This window comes from Yamadazyma tenuis, chromosome 4 (genome assembly GCF_029203305.1).
Source record: "Yamadazyma tenuis chromosome 4, complete sequence".
Classification (NCBI taxonomy): Eukaryota; Fungi; Ascomycota; class Pichiomycetes; order Serinales; family Debaryomycetaceae; genus Yamadazyma; species Yamadazyma tenuis.
This window is the reverse complement of record NC_089464.1, coordinates 771,515-791,213: the sequence shown is the minus strand read 5'-3', so window position 1 is coordinate 791,213 and position 19,699 is coordinate 771,515. Positions and strand designations below refer to the sequence as shown.

At 39.3% G+C, this 19,699-nt stretch overlaps 9 protein-coding genes across 9 annotated transcripts; 6 read left to right on the top strand and 3 right to left on the bottom strand. All coding sequences in view use genetic code 12, as the record gives it.

Moving 5' to 3' along the window:
• Positions 1-219: 219 nt before the first annotated feature.
• PSN45_003440 (uncharacterized protein) lies at positions 220-3,219 on the top strand (the record flags this gene model as incomplete). The annotated part of the gene is made up of 1 exon (XM_066158088.1): positions 220-3,219. The coding sequence occupies one exon, from the start codon at positions 220-222 to the stop codon at positions 3,217-3,219; it is 3,000 nt and encodes a 999-aa protein (XP_066014185.1).
• Positions 3,220-3,277: 58 nt separating this feature from the next.
• Positions 3,278-3,883, bottom strand: TSR2 (rRNA accumulation- protein; the record flags this gene model as incomplete). The annotated part of the gene is made up of 1 exon (XM_006684682.1): positions 3,278-3,883. The coding sequence occupies one exon, from the start codon at positions 3,881-3,883 to the stop codon at positions 3,278-3,280; it is 606 nt and encodes a 201-aa protein (XP_006684745.1).
• Positions 3,884-4,007: 124 nt separating this feature from the next.
• ORC1 (Origin recognition complex, subunit 1) lies at positions 4,008-6,371 on the bottom strand (the record flags this gene model as incomplete). Its single annotated transcript, XM_066158087.1, has 1 exon — positions 4,008-6,371. One exon carries the CDS (start codon positions 6,369-6,371, stop codon positions 4,008-4,010), a length of 2,364 nt encoding a protein of 787 aa, XP_066014184.1.
• Positions 6,372-6,484: 113 nt separating this feature from the next.
• TEM1 (Ras GTPase tem1) lies at positions 6,485-7,199 on the bottom strand (the record flags this gene model as incomplete). Its single annotated transcript, XM_006684284.2, has 2 exons — positions 6,485-7,052; positions 7,165-7,199. 2 exons carry the CDS (start codon positions 7,197-7,199, stop codon positions 6,485-6,487), a joined length of 603 nt encoding a protein of 200 aa, XP_006684347.1.
• Positions 7,200-7,482: 283 nt separating this feature from the next.
• Positions 7,483-8,250, top strand: RPS1 (40S ribosomal protein eS1; the record flags this gene model as incomplete). The annotated part of the gene is made up of 1 exon (XM_006684684.1): positions 7,483-8,250. One exon carries the CDS (start codon positions 7,483-7,485, stop codon positions 8,248-8,250), a length of 768 nt encoding a protein of 255 aa, XP_006684747.1.
• Positions 8,251-8,970: 720 nt separating this feature from the next.
• PSN45_003435 (uncharacterized protein) lies at positions 8,971-13,415 on the top strand (the record flags this gene model as incomplete). Its single annotated transcript, XM_006684831.2, has 2 exons — positions 8,971-8,979; positions 9,114-13,415. 2 exons carry the CDS (start codon positions 8,971-8,973, stop codon positions 13,413-13,415), a joined length of 4,311 nt encoding a protein of 1,436 aa, XP_006684894.1.
• Positions 13,416-13,698: 283 nt separating this feature from the next.
• On the top strand, positions 13,699-14,521 carry RPL6 (60S ribosomal protein eL6; the record flags this gene model as incomplete). The annotated part of the gene is made up of 2 exons (XM_006684285.2): positions 13,699-13,710; positions 14,003-14,521. The coding sequence occupies 2 exons, from the start codon at positions 13,699-13,701 to the stop codon at positions 14,519-14,521; spliced, it is 531 nt and encodes a 176-aa protein (XP_006684348.1).
• A 389-nt stretch (positions 14,522-14,910) lies between these two features.
• FPR3 (peptidylprolyl isomerase fpr3) lies at positions 14,911-16,149 on the top strand (the record flags this gene model as incomplete). Its single annotated transcript, XM_066158086.1, has 1 exon — positions 14,911-16,149. The coding sequence occupies one exon, from the start codon at positions 14,911-14,913 to the stop codon at positions 16,147-16,149; it is 1,239 nt and encodes a 412-aa protein (XP_066014183.1).
• Positions 16,150-16,523: 374 nt separating this feature from the next.
• On the top strand, positions 16,524-19,616 carry HMG1 (3-hydroxy-3-methylglutaryl-coenzyme A (HMG-CoA) reductase isozyme; the record flags this gene model as incomplete). The annotated part of the gene is made up of 1 exon (XM_006684286.2): positions 16,524-19,616. The coding sequence occupies one exon, from the start codon at positions 16,524-16,526 to the stop codon at positions 19,614-19,616; it is 3,093 nt and encodes a 1,030-aa protein (XP_006684349.1).
• Positions 19,617-19,699: the final 83 nt, after the last annotated feature.

Sequence of the window (19,699 nt, the reverse complement as noted above, 5' to 3'; positions counted from 1 at the left end):
ATGTAGTCTTCTCTATTTATATGTACGAATCATATAGATAACGAATATATATAAAGTTCTGGGGATTGGAGGATGACGAGCTCATAATTAATTTATACCCTCATATTAACACTAATTGAGAAACTAAATCTGAGCATTCCATTCTTGTTCCTCAGCCTAACCGACATACTCAAATAAAACCCGAATTCTTTCGCTAGTACACATTCTCCTCTAAATATAATGAGAACAGCAGAAGAGAGGCTTGAGTTCAAAAACCATTTCTTCAAGCTTGGGCAAGGCAGGATTATTGATTTGACAGACAAAGCATACTGGAGTGTCTTCTGGGAAAAGCCAAATGGTGCTAACGATATATTCGAATTACTAACCCCGTTCGATATCCAATCTCTACGAGATCAGAACCGTTCCAACTTCCTCCTGTTGATCTACGTTCTTTGCCAGAAACTTATAGCTTTCGTTGACCTCAAGAAACCACTACCTTCAAGCCAAGTATTAAACTGTGTGAGGTTCTTAACCAAGTTAATACCATTTTTATATGAATTGGAGGAGTACAAAACTCTCGAATCCAAATTCTTCTTGTCCTCCTGTTATGAACCACTTATATTCGTGGACTCCACATCACACCCTCCACAAAAAATAGATACTCTGAACATTTTGGCTGATAAGCTATTAAAGAGTCTAATTAGGCTTTTATTCTTCAAGGGATTCACCATTACACCTTCAAGAGCAAACAAAGACGTGGAACCTACCGAAATGATATCATACTCGCTATGGGAGCCTGGCATCGGTGTTAACGCAAAGTATCAAGCTCCTGACTTGATAGTTGAATCAAATCGTTCTTCGGTAATGAAGTTGATTCTTACTCTATGCGGAAACGCAATCTACAGTTTCCCTTCCCAAGTGGTGGCCAATGGGTCTTTGTTCTTGACATTGTTAGTGAGTTCACTTCCACGGATTGAGGTGTTGACATTGGTATGCTCATTGATAAATGTGGTGTGCCGTTCTGTCAGGCCATCTTCCAACGAGAACATGCTCCAACTAAACGAGGCAAATGTAAGATTCACTAGGTTTCTGTATGTGACACATTGCATTCAATTTTTGACACTTATGATAGTGTATCCACTCCCACCTAAACAAGATCTAGAACCATTGTCCCAGTTAAATATATTGGCTCATAAACCCTACAATATGGCTAGATTATATTTTGGGAAGTTGCATAAGGATCAAGAACTCTTATTTTTAACTTCAAGTTTGGTAAATAGCTTGAAGAGCCCAATTATCGGTTCAGGTGAGTCTGAGTCCGTGTTCAATCTCAATCTCAGTCGTTTTGGTAATTCCCCACCACTTTGGGTGATGGAAACAATGATGCTTCTCTGGGAATTATTTCAATGTAATGCCAGCTTCAAAGAACTTTCAGGTCCCAAATTCTACTCAGTAATATGCTTCATGTTGGTGTTCTATATCAAACAATATGCCAACAACAATCGGGATCAAAACATAGTACGATTGGCGTCTTGTTTTTTGCTTTATTTGTCTCATCAGAAGCCATTTGTGGAAGATTTGCTTATTCCTAGTCCTGAATTCATGAATAGTCTTCCCCCATCAAATAGCTTCAATCAAAGTCAGCTTTCAACTAGAGACTTTTTGGTTGTTCAACTATGCGCCATTCTTAGCAACTATGCCCTTTCAAAACAATCGCATCCTTCAAACTCATTACTTGCAACCACCTTGATAGAAATCCTATACAATTTAGTTCCTTTGATATCATCAGAGCCATACCCCGGTACCAATGATCCAACGAAAAAGCTCAATAATATCAACCCTCGCAACGGCTTGTCCTATTCAGCATGTACAGCTTTGACTAACTTGATTGTCAGGTTTTCCAATCGAGACTTCCTTTTAAGAGCTTCCTTCAATCCTGATCTTTTGGCTCTTTTGATCAGAAGTATTTGTATTGGAGCTTTAAGGGACACACAAGCATCTCGAATGTTACTATTTTCTATCCTCAAAGGTGAGAAGACTTATGCTCAGGCCTGGTCAACCATATATAGCTTCAAAAACGAATACTTCAACGAAGATGCTTTGATGCTTAAAACTGTGCAAGACGACAACGAAGCTCAATCTGAAATCAATGAAAAGGACGACCATGAATCCATTAATAGTTTGGCCACCACCCCATCCAATCGGTCTTTCACCAACCTCAACATTCAGGAAGATGATGACCCCAAACTGCCACCCATGATGTCCCAACCTCAATTCTCTTTCTATGGGAACGAAACAATGTCTGCTTCGAGTATTGGATCAAATCCTCGATCGGAAACAGATGCATATGAAGTTGAGGCAAAGGCTATTGACAGGGCATTGAGACCTAGTCTTCCAACGGGCATGACAACAAAAGCCAGAGGTAAACAAAGAAAGGAGGCTAGCATAAGCAAAACCTGGGCCGGCAATGATGCATTGAGGATCATTATCACGGTGATTATCCCACACTTGAAGCTCACTTTGAGTGAGGTTTGGGCGGTTGATAACGCACCAGGTATTGACGCCTTTACGTTGGTTCAACATATTGCTGATGCCGATTTTGCAAAAGTGATTGAAGAAAACCTGAAACAAATCAACTATGACTTCCTTCCTACATCTCCTTTAATTCCATTGAAATTTTCTTGGAGTACAATCTCCTTGGGCTGGTACTTGTCATTGCTTTTCAGTGATATCTACAATGGAATTGACAGTGTTGAACATGCTACTGGTGGAAACTACAAAATTGTGAAAAACTTAGCCTCTACCGTTTTATCGTTCGGTAAGTTCTTCCAAGGAGGAGATACCACCATGAACGCAATTGTTGAAACCCCAGAAACAGTTGCAGAGGTGGAAAAGTCAATAACTAAAGTCAATCACTGGTCTCAAACAAATATAAGATTATTCAAGATCAAAACAGAAGCAAGTTTATTCGACATCTTCAACTCTAAGTTAGGTGTCATTCCAAATCAGTCTATGCCGGGGACTCCTTCTTTGGATAGACCTTCTAATTTGTCTAGGAGATTGAGTGACTTAAGATTGCAACAGATAAGAAGTGCTACACCGGTTTCAGGCATGAATACTCCAACCCAAGAACCGGAGGCCTATTTCCCAACCAGAGGAAACTCTGTGTCATCCTTCCACTCGTTGAATACCCTCAACCGTTCAAGGACAAACACTCCAAGAAACTCAATCAGTAATTAAGATTGATTCTTTTTACATATTATTAATCGTACAAAATATATTTACGAGGTTATGCACCCTACCGTCTTCTATTTCCCTTTTTGGTTTGCACCAAAGTAAACCCATCATCGTCGACTACTGGACCGTTATCGACTTCCATCGAGTCGTCTATGTGCTGGTCCTCATGATAATGCTCATGTTCTTCATCATCTTCTTCATCACTGCTAGGATTTTCTGGATCATCTTCAACCTTGACTTTTTGTGCCTGTCTATTCTGTTGTCTAATTTGCCATCTTTCATAGAGGATATCTATATCACTGAAATCATTCAATTGTGCTTTTTGGTAGAATTTGATTATCATGTTGGCAATCTCAAGAGCTGAATCGTTATCGACATGAACATCGAATTCATCTAACATGGCGTATAATAATGTTTCTTCAACTAATTGAACATCAACTATCTTTTCCTCGAACAAATCGATAACAATACCTGATATCCAATCTCTCTTATCTGCAGAGTTAGGCCCACCCCAGGAATTGTCAACAGCGACGTTCAACTCTTCCCACTTGTGAACAGCCATGGTGACACCTAGTTCAAAATGTGATTGCTGTCTTTCATTCGGAAACTTAAGAGAACTTTGTCCATCAAGGGCTTGAACAAACTCTGTTGGATCTATTCTGCTCATATTCTTTTGGTTGTATGAACTTTTTTTTGGATTCGCGATGAGAAAGAGATGCTCGCAGAAAGCGATTTTGCAGCCGAAATAATGCAGGTTGAATCCCTTTATATGTTTTTAACCTATAATAGTTTTACAAAAACCCAGACACTTGATCATCCCTTTTCAAAGTCGACATCACTTCATCCTGCGATACATTCAATGAAACAAGGCGGTACCGCTCACTTTTAATGTCCTGCGCATTTAAGATCCCATTCTCTATGAGTTCAAAAATGAGAAACTTAAAGTTTTCGATTCTAATGCTGGTTTTTGCTTGATCATTTGTCATTCTACCATCTAGTAATGCCTCAGCAACATCGATATGCCCACTTATAGTACCAGAAAGTCGGAGACTTTTTGAGCTGGCCATTCTAAGTAATATTTTGATCTCGTCAATAATATCGCCCAATGGATTCTCAGCCAACCCGGATCGTCTCTGTCTCAAAAGAAGAGCACATAAAATCAATTTAGATGCCATTGACAAGCTTGCAACATACTGCGCAATGGGTGAATTGGTTGACTCGTTGATGGCTTTGGCGATATGAGGAATCTTCACGTGGAAAACATCTGAAGAGTGTTCATCCCCATTTGCCGATGTTTGATACTCCAATTCGGCAATCTCGACTGCTCTTCTACAGATCTGTAAAGCTCTACGAGCATCACCACTAACACTAGCAACTTTTCTGGAAGCAAAGTTTATAGCATCCAGCTCTATTATGACTTTTTGCTTGCTTTGACGTTGAATCATGCTCAATCGGTGATCTATAATACATCCCAACTGCTCAAAAGTATAACCAATGAATTGAATTCTTCGCATACCTAATCTTGATGAAATTTTGTTTGTAAGGACTCTTTCTGGTAAGTCCATAGTGTTGGCAACTGCAAGAACAATTAACTTGGAGTTAGGATATGTGGGCCAGTTGAAAAAATTGTACATGACGTTTTGCTTTTTGGTAGCCATCAGGTCGAGTTCATCTACCATTACGACAATTGGTTTTTTGGACGGCGAGTCTTCCTTGAAGTAAGCATCTAAAAACAAAGCAGCATACGAAGGACTAACGTCCAAGCCACTGATTTTTGACCAAAGCACAGAATATGCATAGTTTGGATTGATAAGCTTTAATGCATTTATCTCAACGTAATCAAAATCATTTACTTCTCCTTTCTCTTTGAGATCTTCCATTGAGCTCATGACTTCTTGTATAGTGGCGGTCTTACCAATACCAGGCGTCCCACTTATGTATAAGCAGCATCCAGTTTGCTCTTTGATTGAATTTTCAACGTTTAAATATAACGTAGTGAACTCATCTTCACGACACGGAAGCGAAGAAAGTTTTGCGGATGTATGAAGCTTTTTCTTCAAGTCTTTGAAAGCAGTAGAGCTTGTATCGAGATTTCCATAGGTTGAATCATTTTTCTTTGTTCTCTTCTTCGGTGATGACAATGTGGGCACCGGCAATGAGTTATAGATCATAACCTTCCTACCCAAGACCTTCTTCATGAACTCTTCTGATTCTTGGAATCCTCTCTTCTTGGTGGATTTGGGAGTATTGGCCTTCCTTGGTGACGGGGATTCGGGTTCAGATAAATCTTCAAGTACATCATTTTGGGGTGGGGCTCGAGGTTTTCGGAGACTAGTTTTTCGAGGAGTAGTCGGCTTGGAGGTAGCTCTCCTCTTCTTTGGAGAAGTTTGGGCACTGTGGAACTCTTCATCCAGAGAATCTAAATCTATCTCTTCGACATCCCGGTCATCTTCTGAGTCAGATTCCTCGCTGGATATGTTGATCAATTTCTTCTCCAGTTGGCGAGCCTTTTGAGAAGCTGATTCGGAAGCTTCTGGATTTCGTTTTTGTGTGGGCGTTTCTGTCCTTTGTTTTTTGTCATTTTCCTCAGTCATATCGCCGATAAGCTCAACTAAAGTTTTAGGATCTTGTTTCAAAGTAGCCAATACCACATCGTATGAGAGAGGTTGACTTAAATGCTGGCCGTCTTCATCACTAGCCATCCGACAAAAGTATGCTCGGTGTTCTTTCTTAGACAATTCCATATATGCTTCATGTGTCATCACATTCACATTTTCCTTGACCACATCAACGGGGATGATATCTTTAAATGGAGTTATGAAAAGTTCCTTCTCCTCCAAAGACCTATCCAGATTGATCGTTAAGTCAATTTCACTTGACCTGTTGAACCATAGAACCTCCAACTTCACGACAGAGCTGATTCCAAACTCAATGGATATAATCAAAGCTATTTGTGTATCGGAAATTTTTTGCTGCTGGACCTCTATGCTATCACCAGCTTTGAGCTCGAGACCATCTTTATCTCTTTTTATCATTATCTTATTCGATACGGCTCCTCTTCTTCTCCCACTTCGCCTAGGGCTTTCATTATCGCCATTGTCTTCACTCTCGAGAAACAGATACGTCCAACCTTTCAACTTATTAATGGGAAGCATCGTGAATGGATGGGTGACAATTTTAACGCGACTTTATGTATAATTTAAATGCTAAATAAAAGTATTAATGAGAGAATTGAAGACCATTGGGATACCTGAAAAACATAAGGACACTACTTATATATGAGGATAGGTTCCCCGACATTGGTGATTTCTTCTAGGTTCAATTTCAAATCGAATGCTTTAGATAATATGATCTTGAATATCTTTTGCACGTTGATAGAATGGGATGTGGAACAGAATACCACTGGAGATTTCATGGCGTTGGCAAACTTCTTGGCCTGCTGTGTTATTTCAATTTGATCTTGGTGAGGTAAGTCGATAAACTCGTCGTATTTGGTCCCCACAAGAAATGGAATAGCAGTTTTGTTGAATCCTCTGACTTGTCTGTACCATTCCTTGATAGAATTCAACGTGCTTTTTCTCGTTAAGTCAAACATGAAAAGCATTGCAATTGCGTCATTGGACACCAATGGTAGCATATTGATGAACTCTTTCTGTCCACCTAAATCCCAAATCGAAAAGGTTATGATGGTATTTCTTATTCGTATTTTCTTATCCATAAAGTTGACTCCTAATGTCTGAATATAATCATCATCGAACGTCCCTTCGACGTATTTAACCATAAGAGATGTTTTCCCTATTTGCGAATCGCCAATTAAGCCCACTTTTAATGCCACTCTAAAATTGTACTTGTTAGTAAAACTATTTGAGGAAAGTCTGCATACCTCGAAGTCCACATAATCAACGTCTGCATAGATCGAGTAACTCTCGTTTAGAAGAGGTAACATACTGGTTTCCTTGTTCATCGTGTTCTTGTTCTTCCATGATTCAAAAACACTTGATACCAACTGATTTGTTTATAATTCTTAGGCTCGCGCGAGACGTGTACAAAGGTAAGCCCGTAAGCCAGTATTCAAAAGAAGGGCTGTCGCCCTATATCGCGTGCGCATTTTTCAACAGTCACCGTTGTCATACAAAATGTGTGCAGGAGTGTGCTTTTGTGAGACCAAAAAAAATCTCTCGCTCTAAGCCAGAGGTGAGAGAAAAAAGTACGCTTAGTGAAAATTTTATATTGAAATAATTTTTCTTTTGAATAAACAACTTTAATATGGCTGTTGGTAAAAATAAGAGATTGTCCAAAGGTAAGAAGGGTTTGAAGAAGAAGGTCGTCGACCCATTCACCAGAAAAGATTGGTTTGACATCAAAGCTCCATCCACTTTCGAAAACAGAAACGTTGGTAAGACTTTGATCAACAAATCTACCGGTTTGAAGAACGCCGCTGATGGTTTGAAGGGTAGAGTTGTCGAAGTATCTTTGGCTGACTTGCAAGGATCTGAAGACCACTCTTACAGAAACATCAAATTGAGAGTTGACGAAGTCCAAGGTAAGAACTTGTTGACCAACTTCCACGGATTGAACTTTACTTCCGATAAATTGAGATCTTTGGTTAGAAAATGGCAATCTTTGGTTGAAGCTAACGTCACTGTCAAGACCGCTGATGACTACGTCTTGAGAGTTTTCGCTATTGCTTTCACCAAGAGACAACAAAACCAAATTAAGAAGACTACTTACGCTCAATCTTCTAAGTTGAGAGAAATCAGAAAGAAGATGATGGAAATCATGCAAAGAGAAGTTTCCAACGTCACTTTGGCTCAGTTGACCTCTAAGTTGATTCCAGAAGTTATTGGCAGAGAAATTGAAAAGTCTACCCAAACCATCTATCCTTTGCAAAATGTTCACATCAGAAAGGTCAAGTTGTTGAAGCAACCAAAATTCGACTTGGGTGCTTTGTTGTCTTTACACGGTGAAGGTTCTGCTGAAGAAAAAGGTAAGAAGGCTAAGGGATTCAAGGACGTTGTCTTGGAATCTGTTTAAATACTGTACTCTGCTTATATAATTCATAAAATACATATTTAGTAATATATTAGGTGATTGTATGTTTATGATTACCCTAATGGATCTTGGTAATGGTAGAGCTTTATAACAGTTATCTATTCCATGCTAACAGCATCCACGATGTTGAAAAATCTTCATCGAGTATTTTGTTGGACACGACCTTCCGTAACCAGAACAGTAATAAAAATGGGAAGTAGCTACATTCTTTACCAGCAATTAGTGTTTCTTGCTCATGAAGTTCTGGAGCTCTTTATTTCGTTACACAATATTCCATTTTGCAACTAGTTGATGAATATGAATACTCTGGTGCAAATATTAAGTGTTACTAATCAAACCTTCAAACTTTAGCGAATTTTGCGGATGCTGCAAGATTCAACCAATTTGATCAAAAAATGGTTAATTCCAATCTAATTTTAGTTACAAAGTTTTAATTGGTGTATCAAACATCCATGCGGCTGGGCTAGATAAGTAGGTAGAGTAAATTGGATGTCACCGCTGGTTAAATAGAATATCGTTGACTGCTGCTTATAGTGATTTTGTAGTCCTGCTTTTCTCAAATTCCAGGTTGATCAATGCGGCGAGGTACCTGAATTTTTCATTGCTCCTTTGTTTTTTCTCATTCTTAAAACCAGTTTCAATCTTGACTAATTATAGCTGTCGACAAGTTGCTTGAACAATTGGAATCGTCCTTCATCAACCATGAGTGAAGTATGTATTAGCAAACCTTTCATGGTACTCATTGGATACTCAATTGATCCCATGGAATTGATCCCCTTTTCCTAGGGGTCTCAGTCTCAAACCCGATCACCTCTATAATTCATGTACTAACTAACATTAATTAGAAAAGTAAGGATGTTCCGAATGGAGCAGCTTCCAACATCGAGGATGTCAAGAAGTATAACCAAAAGGTTCACGAAGCTGCTGGCTCTGCGAATCCTCCAATGGAAGGAAAAGCAACCAAACCTCCAGTTCCAACCAATATACCAAGTATTAGAGAGAATACCACCTTCTCTTGGGAAGATGTGGGATCTTGGGCTAACAACAGTTCTCAAGATAAAGCCAAATCCTTACAGACATTGAAGAAGATTGAAAACTATGTGCTTGATCACTTTTATGGTGACTGGTACTGGAATACCTCAATCATAATTGGAACATGCTTTTTCTCCTGGTTGGTTGCTAGAATTGGTTTAGGATTCTTCTCCTTATTGGCGGTGTTATTGGCCGCCAATTCTGTTTACCGGTCGGAATTCAGAAGATTCAACCGTGATATTAGAGATGATTTGACCAGAATTCACGCGTCAACCCGATTGGAAGAGGAATTGGAAACTATGGAATGGTTGAACTCTTTCTTGGACAAGTTTTGGGTGATCTATATGCCTGAATTGTCGGAACAAGTCAAGTTCATTGCTAATGAGATTTTAAAGGACCAAGCTCCTGGTATGGGAATTGAGAAGATATCCTTGGACGAATTCACTTTAGGTTCTAAAGCCCCAAGAGTGAACAGCATTAAATCATACACCAGAAAGGGTCAAGACCACATCGAAATGGACTGGGCCTTTTCGTTTGCCCCAAATGATACTGATGACATGACCAAGAACGAAATCAAGAAAAAGATCAATCCCAAGGTTGCTTTGGGTGTTACCATTGGTAAGGCATTTATTTCCAAATCTCTTCCAATCTTAGTTGAGGATATGTCCTTTGTCGGAAGAATGAATATCAAGTTGAAATTGACTGAAAAGTTTCCTCATGTGAAGATGGTTTCTGTTCAATTCTTGGAAGCTCCAGATATCGATTACTCCTTGAAGCCTGTTGGAGGTGACACTTTTGGTTTTGATATCATGACGTTTATTCCTGGTTTGTCTTCGTTTGTTAAAACATTGATACACTCTACCTTGGGCCCAATGTTATACGCTCCAAATTCTTTGGATGTTGATGTTGAAGAAATAATGGAAGGTCAATCCAATGATTCCAACGGATGTGTGGCCGTGACTGTGATCCGTTGTAAGAAATTGAAGACTGGCCCAGACACAAAGGAAAACAGTATCAATCCTTATGTTAGAATCACCCTTTCGGGAAACCCTAAAATCGAGGAGAAAACTAAGGTCAAAAAGGCGATCAATGATCCCATTTTCTTGGAATCTAAGACTCTTTTGGTCAACAAGTTGGATGGCAACTTTTTGACTTTTAATGTATATGATTTTGTCGATGACAAGCCAAACGATACTTTGATTGGTTCCGTCGAAGTTCCTTTAGTAGACTTATTACAAAAGGAAGTTCAGACCGGATTGGTGAAAAATATTCTGGAAAGTGGTAAAACTGTTGGCCAGATCGAATTTGATCTCAGATATTTCCCAACATTAGAACCAATCGTTTTGGATGATGGTTCTAAGGAAGAAAACAACGACTCGGAAATCGGTATCGTGAAATTGAACTTGATTAGTGCCACCAACTTGGAATTAACAGACTCCCCTCTTGGATTATTGAATCCATATGCGGAGATATACGTTGACGGTGAGTTGGCAAAGAGATGCAGAAGATTGAAAGGAACAAACAATCCTACTTGGAATGAAAGCTTTGAATCTTTGATCACTTCCCAGTCTGACACCCAAATTGAGATTCTTGTCAAAGACTCTGCCAACGAAGGAATTGTAGCTAGACTTGATGTTAACTTACAGGATATCATTTTTGAGAGTTCAAGGGGCCAAAAATGGATCAAATGCCCTCCTCTCAAGCAAGGTGGTATTGTCCCAAGCATTGAAGTGGTTGCTACTTGGAAAGCTTTGGGGATCACCGATGAGAATGTTGTAAACGAAACCAGCTTTGGTTCAGCCATTGGTGGATTGAGATTACATATTAGAGAGGCAAGTGACTTGAAAAATCTCGAGGCTGTTGGTGAGGTGGATCCTTACGTTAAAGTGGTTGTTAACGGTAAATTGAAGACAAAAACGGTTACAATTGCTGAAACCTGTGATCCTAGATATGATGCTGTTTACTTCTTGCCTATTGATAACGAACATCAACATTTGTTATTGAGTATTATGGATGCCGAACCAGATGGCCAAGATAGAGCCTTGGGTTCTTGTGCTGTCCATGTCAATGATTTCATCAAGAAGAATGAAAAGGGCTATTTCTTGGGCTATGATGGATCGGAGGAAATCATCGAACAACCAGTTTTGTTTAACGGGCAAAATAAGGGTTTCTTAACGTACTCCGTATCGTTCATCCCTACTATTCCAATTGTTACTCACAAACAGGCATCACATAAGAAAGAGTATCAAAGATATTTGAAGAGGTTGGAAGAGGCAGAAGCTGCTAAGAAGAAGAAAGAGGAAGAATTAGTCAAAGATTATCCTGATAAATTTGAATTCATCGAACTCGATGAAAAGGATGTTCCAGCTCCTCCTCGTGCTGAAATGCCTTTAGATGATTTGATTAAATACAGAGCTGGTACTTTGTCTGTTAATGTTTTGAAGGGCAGATTTGAAAAACCAGATTTGTATCTTCAAACATTGTTTGATGACCTGGCTTTCCCTTCGGGTGTAACTCCAAGAAACGAAACAAGAAGTTTGCAAGTTTCTTCTAGTGCTGAATCTTTCATCAGAGACTTACCAAATTCCAATACCATTTTCAGAGTGGCCAAGAGATTCGAGGTAAAGAGTGAGAAGGATGTTATTGCAGAAAAGACTTTCAATACTCTTTCTCTTTTGAAGCAAAGCTACAACAAACCAATAGATGTGAGAATTGATGAACATAACACGGTTAAGATTCAATTGGAGTTTATTCCAACTGCCGTGAAATTGCATCCATTGGACACTGTGTTGGATGTTGGATACATGCAATTAGATATCTTGAGGGGTGAAAACCTTCCAGCCGTTGATCTGAATGGCAAATCTGATCCAATGGCTATTGTTAAATTGGATGGTGTTGAGGTTTACAAGACCGATAAGAAGAGAAAGACCATCTCGCCAGTATGGAACGAAACCGCCAATTTCCCTATGGCCTCTAGGTCCAGACAAGTATTATTGGTGGAAGTATATGATTGGGACTTGACTCATGCACCTGAATTATTAGGTAGAGCTCTTCTTGACTTATCTACCGTTGAACCTCACACTTCTACCCCATTTAGTGCGAAGTTGGACACCAAGGGAGAGGTCTTCTTTAAAGTGACTTTCAAACCTGAATACGTTAGACCTCCAATTGGTTCTGCTGGTGGATTCCCTATCGATTTGAAAGGTGTTGCCGGTAATATCGTTGGAGGAGCAGCTGGCGCAGTAGGAGCAGTCGGTGGAGGAGCTATAGGAGCGGTTGGAGGAGGTGTTGGCTTAGCTGCTGAAGGATTAGGTAAAGGTGGATCATTCATTAAAGGTTTTGGAAAGCTGAAGAGAAAGAAGAAGCTTGTCGATAACAACGACGCTTCGGAAAGTGCTAGTATTGCCGACTCGAGTAGGACTGGTAATGCTGACACCAGTAGGACCAGTATCCCTGATACTCCTACTCCAAAGGATTCTAACCACTTAAGTGATGAAACTTCAAGTACTGCCATCAGTACGGCAAGTAGTCCAACCAAACTGAGATCAAATCATGAACACTCAAGGTCTCAGTATGCAAATGACTTGCAATCTTTGAGATCCGGAAGCCATCCTCCAGCACCTCCAATAAAAAACGCTTTACCTAATGTTTACACTGATGGATTACCTGCTCCACAAAGGCCATTGGCTCCACTTGAAAGATTGGAAACTCAATCGAGTACTCCCGACTCAACTGTGGACAGCAGTTTTGCTAGCAGTATTCATGGAGCAAATGCTATTGCTGGTAGATTGTTGATTATTGGTGCATCTGGATACTCTTCCAAGAGCTTGGAGGTCAAAGCATTATTGAAGACTCCAAGTAAAGAAAGAAATCTTTTCAAGACTAGAGCTGCTAAATTGGATAAGAAAACAGGATCTTTCCAATGGTCTGAATCTGCTCCATTCCAATGCGTCCCTGAGTCTCAAATCATTTTGGTAATAAGAGAACATCATACTTTTGGTTCAAATGATGAGGTTGATAGATTCACTATTGATCTTTCTTCGTCCATTGGAAAACAACAAGACCTCACTTTAACCGGTTCTAAAGGAACTTTGACTATTAACTTGACTTACTAAAGGTCAATATGTTTATAACACGTAACTGTACTTCAATAAAATTGTATTCTTGTTATGGATGTACTGCTGTTGGCTACTGGTGAGTTTGGCTGCAAAACATTAGAGTGCTACCAGCGCACGACAACAGAAACGTGACTGCGTGACTGCTTTTCTCATATTTTTCTATCTCGCACTACTGTTCCAGTTTGTGTAACTTGCAAAAATTTTTTGAGATTCTCTAACTAGTGAGAATTCAATACTACACTCTTAAAATTTTTCTTCAATTTACTATCATAAATTAAAGATGTCTCAATCCGTATGTTAATATTATATGAACCTATGACAAGGTAATAGTTGGAATCACCCCATTCAATAGTAGGTACACCAGTATCATATCATCCTCGAGCTAAATGTTGAAAGAAGTGGAAGAAACTCGAAGTTAAGCGAAGTGAAAAATTTCATGGCAATACCAAATCTCTTTCATTGAAGAAGACTACAACAGTGATAATCGAACTGTAAGAATACAACTCAAACAGTTCCCCATAGGTTCCAATTATACCATTGTCAATACGTCACTTCTAGCAATTTTACTAACAAAATTCTTTTAGGCTCCTAAATGGTACCAGTCTGAAGACGTTCCAGTCCCAAAGCAATCTAGAAAGACTGCTCGTCCACAAAAGTTACGTGCCTCTTTGGTTCCAGGTACCGTCTTGATCTTGTTGGCCGGTAGATTCAGAGGTAAGAGAGTTGTTTACTTGAAGAACTTGGAAGACAACACTTTGTTGGTTTCCGGTCCATTCAAGATTAACGGTGTTCCATTAAGAAGAGTTAACGCTCGTTATGTCATCGCCACTTCCACCAGAGTCAGTGTTGACGGTGTTGATGTTTCTAAATTCAACGTCGAATACTTTGCCAGAGAAAAGACTCCAAGAGCCAAGAAGTCCGAAGCTGAATTCTTTGATGAATCTGCTCCAAAGAAAGAAATCAAAGCCGAAAGAGTTGCTGACCAAAAGGCTGTTGACTCTTCTTTATTATCCGAAATCAAGAAGACCCCATTGTTGAAGCAATACTTGTCTGCTTCATTCTCATTAAAGAATGGTGATAGACCTCACTTGTTAAAATTCTAAATTTAATTTTAGTTGTTTATATTAATGAAATTTTAAAAGAGGTGGTTATATCATTATTTCTCTTTGTATATTTAATACACTTATAACACGTTAAACTAATAGCTTTTGCAGTATAAATAATATTCTCATTAAATATGTACTTGAATATTTGAGTGATTTTTGATAAACCTATCCAAAGAACTACAAATGAAACATGAGTACAGTATTGGTAGCATGATACATGTTGATACTTTCTACATCCGTATAATTGGAAAATAAGATGCTTATACTTACTTTACCAAACTATCTCGCAATAACCAGCTAAGATTTTCAGGCGTGTCCCTGGAAGCATTAAAATAAGTTCACCTCATCTCATCTCAAATTTTTCGAATAGCTCACATATAATCAAAATGGCCAACTTAGTTCCTATTGCTACTTATAACTTGAACCTTCAACCATTCCTGCCTTCTGCCGCCATCGAGTTGGAATTCCCAACTACCATCAGAATCACTGCTGCTGCTATTGATCCTGAAGCTGTCGATGAAGAAGGAAACCCATCTACTTTGAGAATGTTGAAGAGAAAGCTTCCATTCGATGATGACTCCGACTCTGAAGACGAAGACTTCGAGGTTGGTGATGACTCTGAAGAAGAAGATGAATTGGATGAACAAGAGGAAGAGGAAGAAAAGGAACAAGAAAAAGAAGAAGAAGACGAAGACAAAAGCGATGAAGACAGTGAAGAAGATGACTTGGATTTGGAGATCGAAGACGAAGAGTATGTCATCTGTACTTTGTCACCAAAGTTCCAATACCAGCAAGTTCTCGACATCACCATCCAACCAGATGAAGAAGTTTACTTTGTTGTCACCGGTTCTTACCCTATTCATTTGAGTGGTAACTACGTTGACCACCCAGATGATGAAGACAGTGATGAAGATAGTGAAGAAGACTATGACAGTGACGAATACGATTTGACCCCTGATGAAGAGGAACTTTATGACTTGGAAGACTTGGAAGATGCTTCCGATATTGAGAACAAAATCGAAGAATTGGTTGAACAAGACCAAAAGAACAACAAGAGAAAGACCGAAGTTGAAGAAGAGCAAACCGAAGAAGTCAAACCATCGAAAAAGGCCAAAAAGGACAAGAAAGCCGTTCAATTTCCTGAATCCTTAGAACATGGACCAGGTGCTGAATATAGCAAGAAGGAAACCAAGAAGGAAAAGAAGGAAAAAAAAGAAAAGGCCGTACCAGAAGCTAAGAAAGAAGAATCTAAGAAGCAAGAAACCAAAAAGGACGAACCAAAGAAGTTTCCTACTAAGACTTTGTTAGGAGGTGTTGTCACTGAAGACAGAAAAGTCGGTAAAGGACAAACTGCTAAAACCAACAACAAGGTTGGTATTAGATACATTGGAAAGTTGAAGAACGGTAAGGTTTTCGACAAGAACACTTCCGGTAAGCCATTTGTGTTTGGATTAGGTAAAGGTGAATGTATCAAGGGATTCGATTTAGGTGTTGCTGGTATGGCTGTTGGAGGTGAAAGAAGAGTTGTGATTCCTGCCAAAATGGGATATGGTTCCCAAGCCTTGCCAGGTATTCCTGCCAACTCTGAGTTGACTTTCGACATCAAGTTGGTCTCTCTTAAGTAAGTTTCATAAATTCATAGTGTTGATAGATAAAATGGTGTTAACTTTGTACTGCTACTCGTCCCCGCGATTTTTGTTCGTTTGAGATTTTTGATTTTGCACTGCTCCCATCGTATAAGGCCCGTCCGCACGTCTCGAAAAATTCTCGATATCGAAGTTATAGGTTCTTTTATCAATATCTGCACTCCCAACGAAAAGGCTTATCTACTTACTCAATTTGTAGAAAGACCTACATTTATTGTATGTCTAACCTCGGCTATAAACTGTTCTTCTTCAGAATCTTCAGTTTTTCACGCGTCACTTTCCACTTGGGCTCTTACTAACTCGTTCTCACCTATAGATTTTTTCCATTTATTCAAAAGTCAAAAATATAATACATGGGAATCGTTCCTAGATTGGCCTGCAAAGTCGCCAAGGCGTCAGCTAATCATCCGATTCACGTGATTATACTCACTACCATCCTAGCATCTTTTTCATATTTGATGATAGTGGATGAGTATCTTCCTGACAGATTCGAAACGTCATCCTCAGTTAACTATTACCATGCTCCTGGATCAAAAGATTTCAAGAAGTGGGTTCCTATCAGCACAAATGAAATAGATGATTACCCAAGAGCCGAAAAACATACGGTAATACCTTTAAGATTCAAGAGAATTCATGGGAATGGCATTCCTGACTTGGAAAATTCATTCCATGGATTAAGCAACAACGAAAGATTGGTTATTGTTGATTCAAGTGAAGCCGAGAGCGTGTTATCTGGACTTGACACTTTCACCTCTGAAGGTATCACTTGGAAAATCAGAAGCCGTAATCAAATTTATCGTTACTTGGATTATGTGAGCTATGCATTTAAGAAAACAAGGTCTTTAATCCAGTTGGCAGAGACCTTTGATGTTGGTTTAATAACTTTTGCTTATATTGCAATGTGGTACACTTTGATTAAGGTGTTCTTCGATATGAAGAAAGCTGGGTCAACGTTTTGGTTAGCATTCTCTACTTTGCTTTCGTCCACTTTTGCATTTTTATTTGCTTTGGTTGTAACTACGAAGGTTCTCATGATCAAGGTTCCAATTTTAAGTATGACAGAAGGATTACCATTCTTAGTGGCTATCATTGGATTCAAGCATAAAGTTTCGATTTCAACCTTTGTTCTGAATGCTTCAACTTCTCAATCCGATGTCAAATCGATTGTTGGTGATGCAATTTACAGCCATTTTATCAGTTTGTTCAGAGATCACGTGGCGGTGATTGGTGCTTTGTTAGCGATCATTGCTTACGCCAACCAGCTCGAAGGATTGAGAAACTTTTCCACTTTGGCAGCTCTTATTTTATCATTTGACCTTTTGATGACTTTTACTTTCTATTCTTCAATTTTGACTTTGAAAGTAGAAATCAACAGGGCTCGCCGAACTGAAAACTTGAAAATTGCCTTAGAAGAGGATGGTATCTCTTCTTGGGTGGCTAAGAATGTCGCTTCAAGAGACTCAAAGATTGATAAAAGCGAAAAAGATTCCATCTTTCGTTCTGAACACACTTCTATTCTTTCCTTCAAGGTAGCTATGATCGCTGGATTTTTTGGATTTCATGCGTTCTGGTTAGGTAGCAATTGGTTATATGACGTTGCAAGCAATGAAAGAACTGTCAATCGTTTTAATGACACTGTTCAATTAAGTAAGACTGCTGCCAAACATATAAAGATTGGATCCAAAGGCACAATTGTAACTGTTTTATCTCCCAAAAGTGTTGTGCCATTAAGTACCTTTGTCAAGTTGGAGGATGCTATTTTAGGATTGTACGATTTTGTTAGTCGTTTGATTAAAGACGATATTCTTTCAAAGTTCATCTTACTTGCATTCACCCTTTCGATTTGCATCAATGCCTACTTTTTGAGTGCTTCTCGTAACCAGGTTTCAACAACGAACAAGTTGATTGAAAATGAAATCACTAGACCAAAATCTCAAAGCATTCTGTTAAAACCAAAGAAAACTTTCGATTCCTCCAGCAAGGATAGTGAGACTCTCGACAGCGAGACCGAAGATACTTCAGCTAGTGACGGGGAATTGGAAATCAAAGCTCCTAACAAATTGTTGCCTTTAGATGAATGTATTTCTTATTTGAAAGAAGGTAAGGTAACAGAATTGAACAATGAAGAAGTAAGTTCTTTAGTCGTTGCCGGTAAATTACCTATCTATGCATTGGAAAAGCAATTGGCTGATAATAAAAGAGCCGTGGTTGTTCGTCGTAAAGCTATTGCTAAGATTGCCAATGCCCCAATTTTAAATACCAAAAGTTTACCATACGACCACTATGACTATGATCGTGTTTTTGGTGCATGTTGTGAAAGTGTCATTGGTTATATGCCAATTCCAGTTGGTGTTGCTGGACCATTAGCCATCGATGGAAAGTCTTACTATATTCCAATGGCTACCACTGAAGGTTGTTTAGTAGCCTCTGCTACCCGTGGTTGTAAAGCCATGAATGCTGGAGGTGGTGTAGAAACCGTCTTAACCCAAGATGGTATGACCAGAGGTCCTTGTGTTTCTTTCCCATCGTTGAAGAGAACAGGTGCTGCTAAAGTATGGTTGGATTCGGAAGAAGGTCAAAAGGCTGTCAAAAAGGCTTTCAACTCTACCTCAAGGTTTGCTCGCTTACAGCACATCAAAACTGCCATTGCTGGAAGGTTATTATATATCAGATTCAAAACTACTACTGGTGATGCTATGGGTATGAACATGATTTCTAAGGGAGTTGAACACTCTCTTAAGATCATGCAAGAAGAATTTGGCTGGGATGACATGACTGTTATATCTGTTTCTGGAAACTACTGTGTAGATAAAAAACCAGCAGCAATCAATTGGATTGAAGGAAGAGGTAAGTCCGTTGTTGCTGAAGCCAGAATTCCTGCCGATGTTGTTAAAAAGGTTCTTAAATCTGATGTTGATGCACTTGTTGAAGTCAACATCACTAAGAATTTGATTGGTTCTGCCATGGCTGGTTCAATTGGAGGATTTAATGCCCAGGCAGCCAATTTGGTTACCGCTATATTTCTTGCTTGTGGACAAGATCCTGCCCAAAATGTTGAGTCATCAAACTGTATGACTTTGATCAATAATATCGATGGGGACTTACAAATTTCTGTTACTATGCCATGTATTGAAGTTGGTACTATCGGAGGAGGAACTATACTCGAAGCTCAAAGTTCGATGTTAGAATTGTTGGGAGTACGGGGTCCACATCCAACCAACCCAGGGGATAACGCTAGACAATTGGCACGTATTATTGCATCAGCGGTTCTTGCTGCTGAACTTTCTCTTATTTCGGCTTTGGCAGCGGGTCATTTGGTGCAATCACATATGCAACACAACCGTAAGGGAGCCGCACCTGCCGTGGCTTCCCCCGAAAAGGCCCCATTAACTGAAGACTCGGTTCAAAGGTTGAAGGAAGGAGCTGTGAACTGTATCAAGTCATAATTCACACCCTTTAGAGTAATTGTACTTTGTATGTAAAAGAATATAGAGATTAATAGTCATCGACATGAAGCTAAATTTTTGAT